Source organism: Hippichthys cyanospilos, chromosome 6, assembly GCF_059441005.1.
Source record: "Hippichthys cyanospilos isolate Australia breed blue-spotted pipefish chromosome 6, RoL_Hcya_1.0, whole genome shotgun sequence".
NCBI classification, from domain to species: domain Eukaryota; kingdom Metazoa; phylum Chordata; class Actinopteri; order Syngnathiformes; family Syngnathidae; genus Hippichthys; species Hippichthys cyanospilos.
In genome coordinates, this window is record NC_142374.1 from 7,447,071 (window position 1) to 7,464,222 (window position 17,152).

At 39.7% G+C, this 17,152-nt stretch overlaps 1 protein-coding gene across 4 annotated transcripts in view; it reads left to right on the forward strand.

Annotated features, from left to right (window-relative positions):
* Positions 1 to 12,594, forward strand: part of trim44 (TRIM family member 44) — a 51,037-nt gene extending 38,443 nt beyond the window's left edge. For all 4 annotated transcript variants that reach the window (XM_088416207.1, XM_088416208.1, XM_088416209.1 and 1 more), the window contains one exon: positions 11,515 to 12,594. In XM_088416207.1, coding sequence (XP_088272333.1) covers positions 11,515 to 11,593 — 79 coding nt within the window. In that variant the 3' untranslated portion in view covers positions 11,594 to 12,594. The remainder of the gene's footprint in view (positions 1 to 11,514) is intronic.
* The last annotated feature ends 4,558 nt before the right edge of the window (positions 12,595 to 17,152 follow it).

Here is a 17,152-nt window from a genome sequence, read left to right on the forward strand (position 1 = left end):
TTTGTACTTCTATAATTAGAAATGACTGCTACAGAATTAAATTTAGGTATTTTCCTCAAATACGTTGTAGTTATTATGTAATCGCATCCTATGCATTTGAATAGCCATTGGTTTGTTCCATTTTCAGGAGTCTGTGTACTCCAGATTTCAGAGACTGCTTTGAAGACAGCTTTTTTTGCCAAATGAAAAGGTGCAGGATGAAGCTAACTTTTCAAGCCTACGTGTTTTTTTTTTTTTTTTTTTTTATAAAACACACTCCAATACAAACTGAACATATCACACGAGAAAAAATAAATAATTAGAAATCAATCAAATTTGTCAATTCGTAATCTTTTTTAAACTCTATTTATATGTTGTATTTGATAATTACTTCGACCTTAAACATTCTTTGGAGTTCAATGATTGAACCACACAACTTCAAATCATAACTTTTTCGTAAATTTACACCGTTACCAGTGGCACATCTTTGCTTTAAGCCAACAATGCTCAAACTTGAGGAGTTAGTTGTATTGTAGGCTGTTGCTGAGTATTATTCAAAGATTACAATGCCTCAAGTCAATTGAATCCCACCCAAGTGGTTTGCTATTATTTATTTTTGTGTAAATTATTTGAATATCACCTAAATTGGCAATATTCATTTCTAAAAATGTACTGTATATTTCCCTTAAAAAAACAAAAACAAAAAAAACCTACTAATTTTAAAATATACAGAAGCAAAGCCTCCAAGAAACTGAATCAAACTGAAAACACAGAATTTCCTAACAGTACTTGAGTTGCTTCTGTTCTTTTTCTGCAAAATCCCTCTCTACTCAGTTGCTGTCATACTTCAAATCTCTTTTCACTTCTGTACCACAGTTATTTTGGTTTAGTTTTTTTTTTTTTTTTTTTTTTTTTTTTATCACAATTCTTGTCATTAGAATACATGAAATGCATGGAATAGGTTCTGGCAAGGTATCAAAGATCAGAGGTGTATACCAGTGAAAAGTGTATGCAGGGCCTTTCTCGAAATTTTCCACAGTCAGGCTAGTCAAATGAAAGAAAGCACTCTAACTCCATAAAGATGAGATGAAGTTGGCCAACATCATGGAGATGCAAAACAGAACAAAAGCCGCTCTTGTAATTAGACACGGTAGTTTTTTTTGTCTTTCACCCCCACACCCCCACCCCTCTGCAAAGTCATTTACAGTATATTTGAACCCCCACACACACAATTTATGGTTCATTTTCTGTTGCCTCCCATTTGATCAAATTTTCCATCAATGCTGCAAAGCTATTATGTTGAATCACCCAGGAGAAGTGATGGGTTTTACTTCATTAAATTGTGGCAGAGTGCGCTGCTTCACTCAGAAAAATGGTACGACATCCCCGTGGGCACTGTCAATAACCATTAAGGCTCTTCCCTCATTAGACCAAACCTCATACCCCAGAGGCCTGACAATAGCCCTGCCACCTTACATGATGAAATGCACATAGATGGAATCCCAACTGTTTGGAAATGCAAATAGCAGTAATTGTTTTTCCTTATTGAAATTGGCTGGAAACCAGTTCAGAGTGTCCCCTGCCTATTGCCCATAGACAGCTGGGATAGTCAACAGCAAGCCAGCGACCATAGTGAGGATAAGCAGCAGTGCAACATGGATGGATGCTTGTTTTTCCTTATTGGTGATTTCCATTAATGCTGTATTACACAAACCTCGTTCTTATTCAATCTTAATCAACCTCAAATAACTTTCTCCCCAATATACAGTGGATATACAGTAAGAAATAAAACCTACAGAGCCCTGTTAAAGGACAGGGTTTGTGAAAGAAAATAATCAAACAGATAAAATATTTCAAAACTTGTCCACCATTAATTTTGTATATTTAACTTGTAGAAGTCATCATCAAAAAAACAATTAAGGTAATAATCTGTTTGCACAACTCTTTACCACTGTCTTATATCTGCAACTTGGGTGTGTCTCTGCCACTGATGAATTCCCTAAAATGTCCATTTGTAGGCTTTTCCACAAGCTAATGAAAGACAGCCACAAAGCATGATGCTTCCACCACCATGCATGACTGTAGGCATTGTGTTTCGTGATTAACGGTGTTGTTTGCACCAAACATATATATTGGAATTGTCGGCAAAATGATTAGCCTTAGTTTTATTAGACCAGAGCAGAAACTCTAATACACATGTAAAAGTTCTGGTCCAATGAAACCAAGATTGAAGCTTCACAGTTGCAAAGCTTTACTCGTGGATTCCACATACTGAGTTGTGTCTCTGTTCTACTGCATCGTGCGTAGCCATGTTAATGAATGAGAGCGGTTCCACATACTGCGTATCCGCTGCACTGTGCTGTTGCGATTTGTCAACTTACGCAGGCCTTGAAAGCTCTGGTCCGCCACTGTCTTCCGTGATCAATTCCACTGTTCAGAAAGCACCCAACAGGAAAAAGAACATGATCTACATCTGGATTTACAAAAAAAAAGGACTCTAGTCTTACAAGATAGTCTTCGCCTTTGCTGATTTATTGGATGAATCCTAAAGTGACAAGACAAAAAGAGCAAGGTTCAAACAAATGCTGTATGTACTTTACCATTGTAAATGAAGCATGCAATGAAGTGATATCCACACAAACTTTCCTCAACTGGAGCTTGGTTTGTTCCAGGAAGTTTAGAAATCTTTTTTCCTTTTTTTTTATTTATGTATTTTTTTTTATCGCGCAGTAGGGCCTTCAACGGACTCTGTGACGCGGCGTGGCAAAGATGCATGCAGTTGGCGGGGGTTTGCGGCGTTGTTGCGTTTGTGCTGTGTTATGTGGAATCCAAGGGTTACACTTCTGCCTGCCCCCCATTTAACTTGAATTTGAATGTGACTTGTGAGTTCTCAACCAGCCACATCCCTGTTATTACAAGTCATGCACACAAAGACAACAGAGTATTTCTAAAGTTTATCATGTTTACCCTCTTAAGGATGATTTTTTTTTTAAATTATTTAGTCTGATTTTACAGGTTATGGGTCACATTGGTAAGGGAAAATGTTTTGAAATAATTATATGAGTCTCACTTGTTTTACATCTGAAAAACCTTGCATTTAAACAAGGTTGTATACTCTTTTTTTATTCTCTGTGGCTCTTGGGTTACACTTTACAATTGGACACACACACACACACACACACACACACACACACACACACACACACACACACACACACACACACACTATCCCTCATATCTAAAGTACTGCTGTATGATTCATATGTCAATGAGTCTGCATCACGCTTGTGAGGCTGCCACAAATGTGAGAGTGTTTCTAGATGATGATTTAAGATTCTAGCAGAATCCTTGCTACGAGTGGTATAATGCATTTAAACTTAATCAGACTCCTCCATTTTCTATCTTCCAGAGACCCTTAGGGGTTTGAGACAAAAAAAGAGGAGGGAGGGATTGAGACAAAAGTCTTAAATGTTTTTCTCTGGAGTAATCCTAGTTGTAGGTTCATTTTAGTACTTTTGGAGAAATGTACCTATGTGAACAGAACAACATTTTTTTAAGCATCAATATCAAGTTAACATACGTTGAAACAGCCCTTGTGCATCCACCTACGATAGTCCGCTATGACTTTGTTTGCCATTGTTTTTTTTGACTGTGATGTGCTTGTGCTTTTCATGGCCATTGTGCCAGATCTCCTTGCCTAATCTCACCCTATCCTCAGGCCACGGTCACACCAAGGGGAAGAGGCAATGATCGGTCCTGATCAATAATACATTGACTGCATTAATGCTTATGAATAAGTCATGGAAGCAGAGAACCCAGGTGACAGGAATGACACACCCATTTGCACGGACACACACCCGCACAGCAAAATGATCTTTTATTATAGGGCTTGGAAGATGAATGCATGAGAAGAGAAGGAGAGCAAAGCAAAGGCTTTAACTTTGCACTCGAGAATGTATCAAGCAGTTGCTGACATTTTGTTGCATGTCAAGGCTCCTCGCTGTCCTTTTTCTGTGACTACCCTATTTCTTAAGGCCCTTTTTCCCTGTGGGCGGAATGAATAAGTTATTACATATGTGTCCTCGGTCTTAGTAAAGACTAGCTTTATGTACCGACTCAATTTGCTAGGGCCCATGCTTTTATACCGTAATACGTTATTTGTATGTAAACTCTGGCTGCCACGGATGATTATTTTGCTAGCTGACTAATCATCAACAAAAATTGTGATTATTTGAGTAATCACATATGTAAATTGTGGCATATCCCACCAACAAACAGCTGCTATCTTATGATCATCATTAGCTAACACCTTGAATTCTTCCATAAATTAAATATAGACTAAAATGATCATACTTGAAATTTGTTTGAAATGGCTTGTGCCAACATTCCTGATGTATATAAGTGATGATACAACTTAAATGGAAAGCGATACATGAGCCTCTAGCTGTAATTTTAGTGCAATTTAATATGGAACCGAGAACGTTATACTCGTTGCACTAATTGTATGAAACTATCCATAAATTAAAATAAAAAAAACATACAAATATGGCACTTTATTGCAATCACATGAGCATCCATCCATCCATTTTCTAGCCTCACAAGGGCTGCAGGCTTGCTAGGACCTATTCCAGCTGACAGCTAACTAACCTTAGAACCCACACAGGCTCGGGGAGAACATGAAAACTCCATACAGGAAGTCCTATCGAAGTGGTTTTGAACTCTGGTACCTGAACTGTGAGGTGAATGTGCTAACCACTGCTACACCGAATCCTAACCACCCATCAGATGAGTAAAATTATGAAAAAGCACTGTGCGAAAGAAAACAAATACATTTTTGAATTGTTTTTTTTATTGTATTATTTTATCTTACATCTATCATTATTATTATTTATCATTTTTATTGTTTTATGAGTATGCATTATTCAAAAGCAGTAAATTGATCTACAAAATGAGGATCTTAAATATTTGGTAGAATATATTTTTACCACTGTAACCTAGTATATTGTAATGAACTGAGTTGATTTCATCATGTGTTGCTGTTGAGGGCTTGTGACATACAGTGTCATGTTTTATTTCTTGAGTGTCGTTCTTTATGATTTATTAGACTCAGAACTCTTGGTGTTTGTGTGAGAATGAATTAGAGCAGTGGTCCCTAACCTTTTGATCACCGCGGCCCGGTCAGCACCTTAAATTTGGACAGCGGACCGGGGGGGTTGGGGAATTGCTCCTCTAAAAACCACATCATCCTTCTCACTAAGCCTCGGATTTATATAACGGACCGGCGGGGGGGTGGTGGGGGGCTGGCGCTGGCGTATGGACGGGGCTTTATGTCGTTTTTGTACTTTTTTGTCCACCTTTTTTTTTTTTTTTTTTAAATATAAATATCGCGTGAGGGGAGGGAAGGAGATTGGAGCGAGCTTGCTGTGCACTTTACTGCCGGCCGGAAAGAAGAGCAGAGAACTGAAAACTTTCACTTTTCTGGGATGTGACAGAGTCAATATTTTCACCGACAGCACCTTTATTCTTTGCGGCAATACTCGCCTGCCAAAAAATAAAATGTCGCAATCAAGTGGCCGAGACTGTGCTAAATATTGTGCTGACAATGCTGCGCTATCGTTAGCACAGTAACTACGGTTCAACAGCTGTTAAGTGAAGCAAACGCTGCACATACCAGTTGTCCCAAGTTCTCGCTTGCGCCTTTCGACAAGCCAGGTGAGGGCTCTTGCTTGGCTCTGTTTCGTATTGAAAACTCAGCTAGCCGTGTTGGACCGCTCCCAGTGACCGCAAAGCGGCCGCCATGATTCATTCCTGCCCCCTGCGTGAGCCGTTGAATGTTCCCGAGCCGTTGAATGTTCCCGAAGTTGATTGGCTGTGGCGACTCAAAACGCGGAAAAAGTAAATAAAAAATTACTTCACGCAAAAGGCGAAATTTCGCTTCTCGTGACCGCACGCGGCCACTTGCGTCTCTCCATTCGCTTCCATCGCGTCGCCCGACGTGCCTTCGCGCCCAGTCACGCGAACTCCATTAAACTAAATCATCTCCAAAACATTATTTCGGGTGCAGCCCACGCGGCCCGGGACCAGTTGATCCACGAACCGGTACCGGTCCGCGGACCTGGGGTTGGGGACCACTAAATTAGAGGATGACATTGTTTCAGCAATCTTACAGGTCACAGGGATCTTGTGGGTTTGGAATCAACTTTACCTTTATTCATGGGATTACAACGATACACAATAAAAATTGATGAGAGCATAAGGGTGCTGTATGGGAGATGCAGAGCCATTTGTATTTTTCTTTCCATTATCTTACACAGTGTTATATTGTGCTCGCGGGGCGAAAATGTGTGTCATCAAAATTGCATGGTCATTGCACTTTGCACATTCGGTTAGATATAGGAGAACTTAAGTACGTACTAATGCGTAATGCATGTACTGAACTATTCAATGGATTTTTATTATTTTTAATAGTCATTTATTAATTAGTTGATTTGATGCACATCAATCAAAACGACGTTCCAAGGAAGCCATAAACCATAACATAACACACAACCTTCAAAATGATCACACCAAATAACATGAACGTCAATGCAATAGACTTTTATTTTGAAGTTGTCACTTGCAGCAGTGGTTATGTAGTGCAGTGTTTTCCAACCTTTTTTGAGCCAAAGCACACGTTTTCTTTTGGAAAAATCACACCCTGCGACACCTGACACCTGAAATTCCCACCAATCACCATCACTCCTTAAGATTTTGTCTCAAAGCACTGTGCTATCGCCTTGGCAAAGAGTATTACATGTTTATTTTGCAACATACTATTCTCACAGCCGACAAGGCATGAGCACATTATTATGGCTGTATGATAACCTTAAGCAAAAGTATCATGGACCTAAAATTACTGCTCCAAAATTTATCATCTTATATATCCATTTTGTTCCACTTTAAAAAAAACTTTTTTTTATTGTTCAGCAAACAATACAACAGTCGTTACAATAATGAACATTTAACACACTAAATTAAAATAAACACTTAAATAAAATCAAACCAAACTTGAGGTAAGCAAGTGGTTTTGCTCAACAAGAAATATCATTGCTCTTGTTTGCCTGCGTCCCTGCCTCCTAGATGCTTAGTTTTTGACCGATGCATATTTTCAAATCAACTTGCGTCCATCGGCCGCATCATTTTTTGACATCAAAATATTATTCATCGTCCAGCTGCGGTTTTATTCAGCAAAACTTGACCACCTACAAACATTTTTGATACCGTAATTTTGTCCATCATGTTTGTTTTGATCTTGATGAAGAAAAAAAAAAGAACGTTAATCGAGGCACATTGTTTAAAAAAACTAAAAATAAGTGAAATTGGATAATATCCCATGACACACCTGATTATACAAATCTCACAGAACACCACTGTGCCGTAGCACACTACAGCTTGACTCGTCCTTGTTATTCCTTGATACCAAAAATATTGTTGTCACTTTACATAGCTACCAGCACCAGCACACCAATATTAATAATAAAAAAACAAAAACAAACATATTAATCACTGATTAAGGATGCTCAGAAGCCACTTATCAGTTGCACTGTCATTGTATCATATGGCACAAGTCTCTTAGCTGCTAATGTGAGGTCGCAAGGTGCATTCAAATGCAGTCAGACATTTCAAACAGATAGAAAAAAAGGCCAATGCTGCATTAAATGGTAATAATGGTAAATATCTAAACATAAGAGATTTTCTACTTCATAAAAAACAGACATATATCAGAAATAATTGTGGGGGTGAAATCACTTCGCCGTATTACATAATGGCCATGGTCCATCTTATGTAAATGAAAAGTTTTACAATAGACAATGCAAGAAAATCGGTCTACAACACAGAATATGTACAACCTGAAATTTTGGCACAAATGAAGCATATAATTCTGCAAAACAAACAGCACAATGACAGCACGCAACTCAAACATGAAACATAAAAGGCACCGCAAAACGCAATGGAATCACCCCTATTGAAGTGTTGGCATATGTGCCGGCACAGTTGGCTAAATGTGTCAGTGGTTCATCTTACCATCACTATTACTTTGTAACTGACAATGGGGATAGTTGGACTTTATATTGTTAATATAGGCTACAGAGTTGGCGTTGACTCAAAAAAGGTTGAAAAACACTGGTGTACTGAGTGTGTAAACACTGTGTACATATATAAAAGGTGTGGGAGTGGGCATCACTCTGAGAACAGGACAAAATGGGAGTACATTTCAAAGGAATATGACTGGAAATTATTTTTTTTTTCCTATGGTCCAGGACAGGACAAGATTTTTTTTTTTTTTTTTTTTTTTTCCTATGTGTGGTGGAACGGGAATGAAAATCAAATGTCATGACACCCTCATTTGGACTGGGGAGAGAGCGTATGGGCACTATCAGCATACCTTAGCTGTACTTTGGTTGTTAAAAAAACAAAGTTCTCCAAATAATGTCTTCAAATCCCAACACACACACACACACACTAAACTTTGTGTACGCAGAGTAGCTTCTTGTTTTTTGTTTTTGTTTTGTTTGGTTTTGTTTTTTAGATGTCTTTAACCAAATGCCAATGTCAGAAATGGTATCAGGCATCAGACAACCTGTTTCCTTTTTAGACGGTCGAGCTTTCCCATCATGCTTACTACAGATACTGCTTTAGACATGGGGCTTCCTGTTTACATTACGAACGATCTGGATAACCACTACTGGGCATGTACGAGGCAGTGCTGAGAGCAAAACAAAGTGCCAAATAAATGTTAAACAATCACAGAGCGGCTGTTACTTGTCAGCGATTTTGTTCTTTGGCACAGTACTTTCATCCCAGATACCATTTCAGACAGGTGAAAGCTCCATTGAATAATTTTGTTTGCTGCCAAGAACAAAGCCTGTGCAACCTGTGTACTTTGGTAGCCAGTTTGAACACTGAGTAGAATTAATGTGGTCGCTGAAAATACACATGGTACTGCCCATCTATCCATCTTCTTAACTGCTTGTCCTCACAAGGGTAACGGGATAGCCGGTGCCTATTTCAGCTGTCTTTGGGCAGAGGGTGGTGTACATGCACCATCTTCTGAACCGAAAATGGTGCAACACCCTGAACTGGTTGCTAGCCAATCGCAGGGCACACATAGACAAATGACCATTCACACTCACAAACACACCTCACACTCACAAACACACCTAAGGCCGATTTTGGAGTGTCCAGTATACCTACCATGCTTGTTATTGGCATTGTTGCGAGAAACCAAAGTACGTGGAGAAAACCCACGCGGGAACGAGGAGAACATGCAGAAGTCACATAGGAAGGCCGGAGGCAAACTGGGGACTTCAGTACCGTAAGGCAGACAAGCTACCCCCTCTGCGATCGTGCTGCTCGCACCCATGCTGTTGCCAAGAATTTTGAATGGGAACAGCAGTACTGAATAATCAATCCAACGAGTGTACAAAATGGGAGAACTATAGCAACTGCTGTGTGTAGGTGTATTCACTATGACTATGCCGTCAGTTCTGTTGGCTGGCTTGCTCATAACTTTGCCAAGACGTATGAGTTTAAGGGATTTGCTGCATGCAGTCTTTTTAAAATGCTTACGTATCACACAAGCCATTTGGAGAACTATAGTTAGTTCTTGCTTATGAGATGCCCTGTGGTGAGTTTTAGGTGGTGTTCTCCCCAGGATGTGCAGGAAGGGAAAAAAGACATCTCTCAGTTTCTACAAACACAAATATCCAGGGAGCAGTGCTCAAAATGATCATTGAATTTTTGTTTTCAAAGCTTTTTCTTTTTCCTTCTCCTCAAAGCTTCCGCTGCTGCCTGCATGGGTTAAAATACTGACGAGGTAGAACAACATTGTCGAGCTGCTTAATGATGACAGCAGTTGTGAATGATGGAAATGTGTCCTTGGAGGAGAGATGGGATATGAGGTCAGATAACGCAGTCATGTGGCCACACAACACAAAACCATGCAGCAGGTTTGTGTGGACTCCATCAATTTGTTGCTTGAAAGGAAACCATTTCTCAAAAACGTATTAATTTCTCGCACAATGGCTTACATCATTAAAGACATGGTCTTGCACAGATTTTTGGCAGTCATAGCATTAATCTCTGCCAGTTCTGCTAGTCATAAACATTTGCATCCACACGCTTACAGTTAACAGCATTAAAGGCTGGGTAATAAAAACAAAACAAAAAAATAAATTGAAAGCGCTGGAAGTCATCTTAAGTGCATCCAATTATCAAGGAGACACTTCATAGTTTACAGTCTGGATACTCGACATATCTTAAAATAAAAATACAAAAACTCCAGCATCGTCGGCCTAATTGTGCAGTACAAGGTCACATAAAATACTAACCATACTTACCAAGTATTGAGTTTGCAGTATAGTGGCCATTTAGTAAAGGCTTCACTCGAAGGCTGCGCTGCACCTTAAACATGATGATGATGATGATGATGATGAGCTCCAAATGGGTTCTTATCAGTCGCCTCTGTCATCAGTGGTGTTGTTCTGGGAATTGTGTATGATGTCAATTTGGGCACAGAATTGAGCTCAAAACAAGGATGTGGAAAGTTAGTCAAACATGTTGATGGTAACTAAATACTACACTCACTCTGTGTTTGTACAATAATCTTTTGAGGTGTACCAAAAAAAATCAAGAAAGATTCAAGATTCTCATTTACTGTAATTCAGAATGGATATAAGATGTCCCTCAATTGATTTTATCCATTTAAAAAAAAATAAAGCCAATCCAATCTCGTGATTAGTCATTAACTGTTTTAACTGAGATGCAATTTTTTAGTCGACAGCAAAAGTAGATGGTTGGAGCGTATTTTGTGTCTTAATTGAAATGACACAAACACAATATTTATCAGAATTGAATTGCACTGATTGCCATGTCGTATAAGTATGTAAATAATGAAATGGCTTTTTGAAGGCAATCATTTTTTTGGTTTTATCAGCCCTTGTGTTGATACATTGCTTCATTGCTGCTCAGGCAGGATCGGAGCATCGACAAAGATATGTGGCACCAATAATATTGCATCATCAAAACTCTTTTAAAACTTTAGATCAGTTAGGTCAATTTGTAAAATTGACTGTCCCTCTCGGGATTGACCAACTGCTGTGGAAAAAATGTTGCTGTTGAGCAAAGTTAGACATTTCGAAGTTTCCGTCCTTCAGAGATGGTTAACCTTTAGCAATGTTTCGGCTGTGTGCAATTAGGGCGTTTTATGATTTGATATATTAAGTGTGGACTGTCTCCAGTAAGATTTAATCTATCAGCCAGTCCCTGATTGCTCCTGGTCTCAGCAATTTAGCTTTTGCTTTGTCTCCACAAAGCTGCTGATGGAAGACCTCTTCAATGGATGATTTTCTGCTTGAAGCGTTGATTGATTGAAGCGGATTATATCTCGCAAAGGTTTATTATGTTTCAAAATATGTGTGTGCAATGAAGAGTATGTATTCCCATTCAAGAAAAAAAAAAAAAAAGTAACGTGTTTTGTCTTTGTTCTGCTTTTAGGGTACCATTGCCAAGGGCTGACCCGGTTGACCTGAGGGAGTTTGAGGATTCTGGACCTTCCATGGAGCACGCCCCATAATAATAGCCTTTCTGTTCATTAACTTGGGCTTCAAACCCACTTTTAGCTTGATTGTGCCCTTAAGTCTCCCCTTTCGGCAAATGACAGTAAGCGACCTTGAAGTCACTGGTTTCTGCTCAAGGAGGTTGTAATATCCCATCGCCTCTCCAAAATTTGAATTTTTCTCATCCATTAACTCCGCTTAATGGGAACATTGCTGTCTTCTGTAATCGATTACAATCTGGCCCAATTTCTACTGCCAGTTGGATCCAGGGCTCACTAATGTGCCTGTGGACTCAGAGAGGGAGATTGGGTATGCTAAGCTCCTGAAATGTCAGAAATTGGACTTTTCTTCAATACTTGGATTTTCACTTTCAGCTTTTTAGGGTTTAAGGACACGAGTGTTGAAAGCAATTTTCTATTTTGCTTTGATAAAAAGTATATCTAGCTTGTTTTTATACTTTTTCCACCTCCCGTCATACTGGTGGTGTTTTCATGTTTTATTCCCCCATGCACTTTTACTGAACCAATCATTGACTCTTAGATTTATATACAAACAGTTGTAGAGTCGACAAATTAAAGATTTTGACAACTATTGATTTAGGAATGTTAATTAGTTTGTGTTGGGTGAAAATCAAACTGTAATTCATTTTTTTCTAAAACAGCTCTTAAACAAATGTCAGCTTGCTGTCTGTGTCATTCCTGGAACAAAAGATACCACATCTTTGACAAATTGCCGTCATTGCAAATTTACACTCTTTCCACCTTGACCCGCTCGAGCGCAGCTTGCATTCACAATGCACCGCAGCAGATTTTTAATGTGATTAGTTCGCTTGTCATAAATTCTATGTGAAAGATGGGGATATGTGGGTCATACTGTATGTGACAAATTGATAACACTCGCTGTGCTTTGAGTACAACAACATTAAAAATAAGCGTTAAGATCTCCATTTTCAAGCCCATCCTATTGTTCATATTTGTCTTTTTTTCTCAAATTCATGAATAAACACTTTTAGATTTGATGTGAAGGTTGACATCTGTGTTTTCATCAAGAGTGTATTTTTTTAGGCAACCAGGAATATTTGAAACTTATCAAGTCTGTGGGTACGGTATGGTTGGGGACAAAAAGGCAGAAGGCGAGCTGCATATCGTTCTAGTTTTACTTGATCAAAATTCAAAGCGGCAAAGTCTCCGAATAGGAGTGGGAATAGCAGGTACTGGAAGAAAGGGTGGTGATGGAGTCGGGGAGCTCCTTAGATTATCTGCCTCACTACAGATGCATTTAAATGCAGACACCTTATGTCTACCAAAGCAAACGAACCATAACCAGGCAGTTCTGGATCGTTTCATCCACTCTCATTCACAATCATACCTTAACTATACCTAAAGTGGTTCACCCACAGCATGCAGTTCAGTCTGCATTGAGGTAAAAGTTTAAAAAAAAAAATATGCTAGTGTCTGAAAACTCTAAAAAAAAGCTTTTTTTAGAGAAGTACAGTACCTTGATTCTGTCACCCTGCAGCTGAATAATGAATCCCAAGCAAATACAAATAATAGAACTTCACTTACCAAGCACTTTTTCACCTGACGATGCAATCAAAGAATTTTCGACCAATCTCCTATTGCTCCACGGCGCCCCCAACTACATGTGGACATTATAACTGTTTCTTTGGTTCTTCAATCAAGAGTTTCTAACAAATGTTTTGAATTTGGTTGTTGGTTAATTTTGCCTTGAAATGAATCAACATCGCATCGTAATAGATAATATGTAACCATGTTACAATGTTGATTTCTCACTCTAAACACCCCCAAAGTCTTATTGTCCTCCATTGATATATGCATTTCTAAGCATTCCGAGTTTATTCTGTCTTCTCAAACTGAGATGTTTATCTTTATCTTGTATTTATCTTCCAGAGCAGATAAACATGACATGAGAAAAACTTGACGACATAAGAAATTCACACCTTCCCTACACTGCCCGGAGTTCCGTAAGAGATATTTTTAGTCGGCCATGTAAACCATAACATTTCATTTACTGTAAGGCCGATACCAATCATTAGTAGTTAGAGTCCGATAACTGATATTTGGAGCCGGTATTCATTTGCAGTAAAAGTGTAGAAATTGGCTTAAAAAAATTGAATAATGCAAAAACTGAACTTCAATGAAATGCCCAAAGCATGTTTATTGAACCACACAAATAGAAAATAATAGCTCCAGAAGTGTCTGAATTTCCTAGACTCAGAAACATCTTTTATAAAGTTGAATTAAATCAATAGGTCTCTGAAAAATTTCCACAGAAAACGTAGTAACAGTTAAATATAACTACAATGACTTGTCTTTGAAATTTGATAAAAATCAGGGTGATGAATCCTGAGGTGGGACCACAGGTTGGACATTATGCCACTGCTCACTCTAACATTAGTAGTAGTTGTAAGATGCAGAGTACTGGGATGTTTATTAGAATTTCGGAAGAGCTTTCTGCAATTACCTTTGACACGTGTTTTCTGTTTGGAGCTTCTCAGACAAGGAAACTTTTCCTCTTACTCGCCAGTGTGTGTGAGGATAGCTGCTTCTTCAGAGGCTCTGCCTGCGCTGGTTAACCAATCAGAGGACGGGGTGAGTAATGTAGCCAGGAGAGATGCGCGGCTGCATCCGAGCCGAAATATCCCAGTTTTACATTGATTTCTTCAGATTGGCCGGTCGGATTAAAAAAAGGCAGATACCGATATGCGTCAAACTTCCAAATATCGGCCCCAATAATCAGCCCGAAAGACAGTCAGTTGAGCTCTAATTTATTGGTTACAATGTTTTACTTTAGAAATTGCCGAAATGGTGACAATGTGTGTTTAGGAGCATACAGCCGGACATTCATTGACAGTCACCCGTGGCGGAACTGTTGTTACGAATACTGGGTTCTCACTGGGGCTGATCTGATTGGAAGAACGTGTGCCAGTGAGTGATCTACAGACGCTGCTTTGCGTGGTATTGTCAGTATAACGTCTGTTTTTGGCTCCTTCATTCAGTCCGTGTGCCTCGTGAGGATAAGCGGTCAAGATAATGGCTGGATGGATGTTTGGACATCATGAAGGGGACTTGGCAGCCACACAGTGAGAAGCACAGCTCGCCAACGACGCGTTTTATATTCTGGTTAGAAATGTCAGTCCCGCAAACTGGAAAGTGTAAAGACATCATGATCTTGGTTCTTTAAAAACTGGAGTTTTGTAACATTCACCTGTAACAGTTCTTAACTGCCTTTGGCAAATAAATCATGAATTTTCAATATTTTGAAGCAATACAAATATTCTGCTACTTTTATTTCTGAGCTTGTTTCTAACATCCACACATACATACATACAACATACATACATTGAATGATTGACAGTCGTAGCAATGGGTGGAAAGTGAAATTAAGAGAAGTTAAATGTCACATGCGCACACAAAGGCAGACAGGAGTGTTGAATGAACTGGTTTATTTAACGACGACAGGAGGCAAACATGTGATAGCGGGTGGCTGGGACACGGAAAAATGGGATGCTTGAGACAGGCTAACAGGCTTGAGACGGCCAAGGCAGATAGTCCAATCGGGCAGACAGAAGCATGGCCAGGAAGACAAGGCAAGTCTTCTTACCAGGTTAGCAGATGTTGAGAGGCAGAGGCAGAACAGAGACAGGGCAGACAGTATGACAGGCCAATAGGTATTCAGACCAGGCAGGGTCAGAACCCGTGCAAGTAGAGCAGGACTGCCGGAAAGCAGGTAGTCAGGGGTGGGCAGTGTTGGGATCTGGACTGGCAGAACACAAAAGTCAGAAGGCTTGACATGGGTAGCGAGATGATCTGTCAGGTACCGGCAAGAAGTGGTGGCCTTTTTTGCTAGGCGGGTAATTGACTGCACCTGGGAGTGATTGGACTGATTGAAAGGATTGCGGTCAAATAGGAATCAAATGATTCTTTGGGTCACAACATTGATGACAACATAACTCAAATTTGGACCCTCTGTAAAATATAGTGTTTCCTTGTTTTTTCATGGTTAATTTCGCCAAGTAGGATTTTTTACAACACACAGTGCATTAGAAAGTGGTGAATACCCACCAACTCCCCAGAGCCCCGATCACTACACCTTGCATATCCCCAACTGTGCAAATTTTCCTCAAAAACCAGGCTCAGCTTGTGTCTCTCCCTCATGCAGCCACTAACACTCCACCCCCTCTCTCACATGTACATCTCCGCACAGCGCTCTCACTCACAAGCACACCGCCAGTCAAAGTCATGGAGTTGTTTCCAAAAATCCCTCATATGACTCATGTAGTATGACTAATGTAGTAGTAAACTTTTAACTAATGTAAACATTTGCATGAAAAACACTTTTTAGGAAATATGGCTGAAACTGAGCATGGCTTTGTCTTGTGCTGCAAGATGACATGCCAATGTCGTCCGTCACCTTGAAACATCATAAGTTGCCGTCTGTTAAGGGAGGACCCTCTTTCACTGATTAAGTCAGCAATAATCCCCATAGTCTTTGAGTTTCACCATGACTGCAGAATAAATGAATTGTTGGTGTGAGGGGAGAGCCACATCGAATGACTCATAGTTCATCCTTTGTCGCTGAGTCCGCCGCCATCTACGAAGCAATGACGAAGAGGGAAGACAACAATCTGCCTCTTGTCCAGCGAGGAAATGGAGAGGGGAAGATGTCTGATCTCGTTTAACCTGGCGGACCACAGCCTTCTCTATTTATCCACACCCAATTACACCTGATCTTCCAAATTCAATTCACACAGGCACAGACGAACACACACACACACACACAAGGAACCCTAGGACTTCTGCATCATTGTTTTGTATTGACACATATTAATTGGTTCATGGATTGTGGGATTCAATGAGCTACGTGACAGGCTTACTAGTAATGGTGCTGCTTTGATTGTTATTTTTAAAATACATTTGAACACTGTGACTTTGCATTGATTGAACGCTTTCCCACCAGGCCACTGTGACATGCAGCTATGATCCATTTCGTTAATAGCATGTAAGAACTGGCAGAACTCTGAGATTTTTCTCAACGTTGCCCCAGGATTCGTAAGCGTGTGTGTGAGTGTCTGCGTTTCTTGAGTATTTGTGTGCATGCGCATTAGCCTGTGAAAAATGACACACATTTGCAGAGACCCACACTTCCGTCCTTGCTCAGATTGCATGTTCTTGTTTCATTCAAGAGATTGAATTGCTTGTCTCACAGTAAATGCACTGTCTGATTCATCTCCCCTACACGCACACACCTGGCCTCTAACATGCAAACGTTCATGAATAAGGCAACCTCGCCATCACTCAAGGGAGAACAGTATAGATTTTCACATTTTCCATAGTTACTTTTGATTTAACTAATGAATAAAAACAAACATGATATTGTCAGTATTCAACACATTACTTGCTTCCTTATCCTTTTCTTTCTTTGAGTTAATCATCATCCAGAGCAAACCACCATTAAAAAATGACCTGTTCGCTGGCTGTAAACGTGTGCATCTAAATGTATGCACACAAATAAATCAGAAGAAATGTTTAATGCAGCAGCTATGGAGCTGCCAC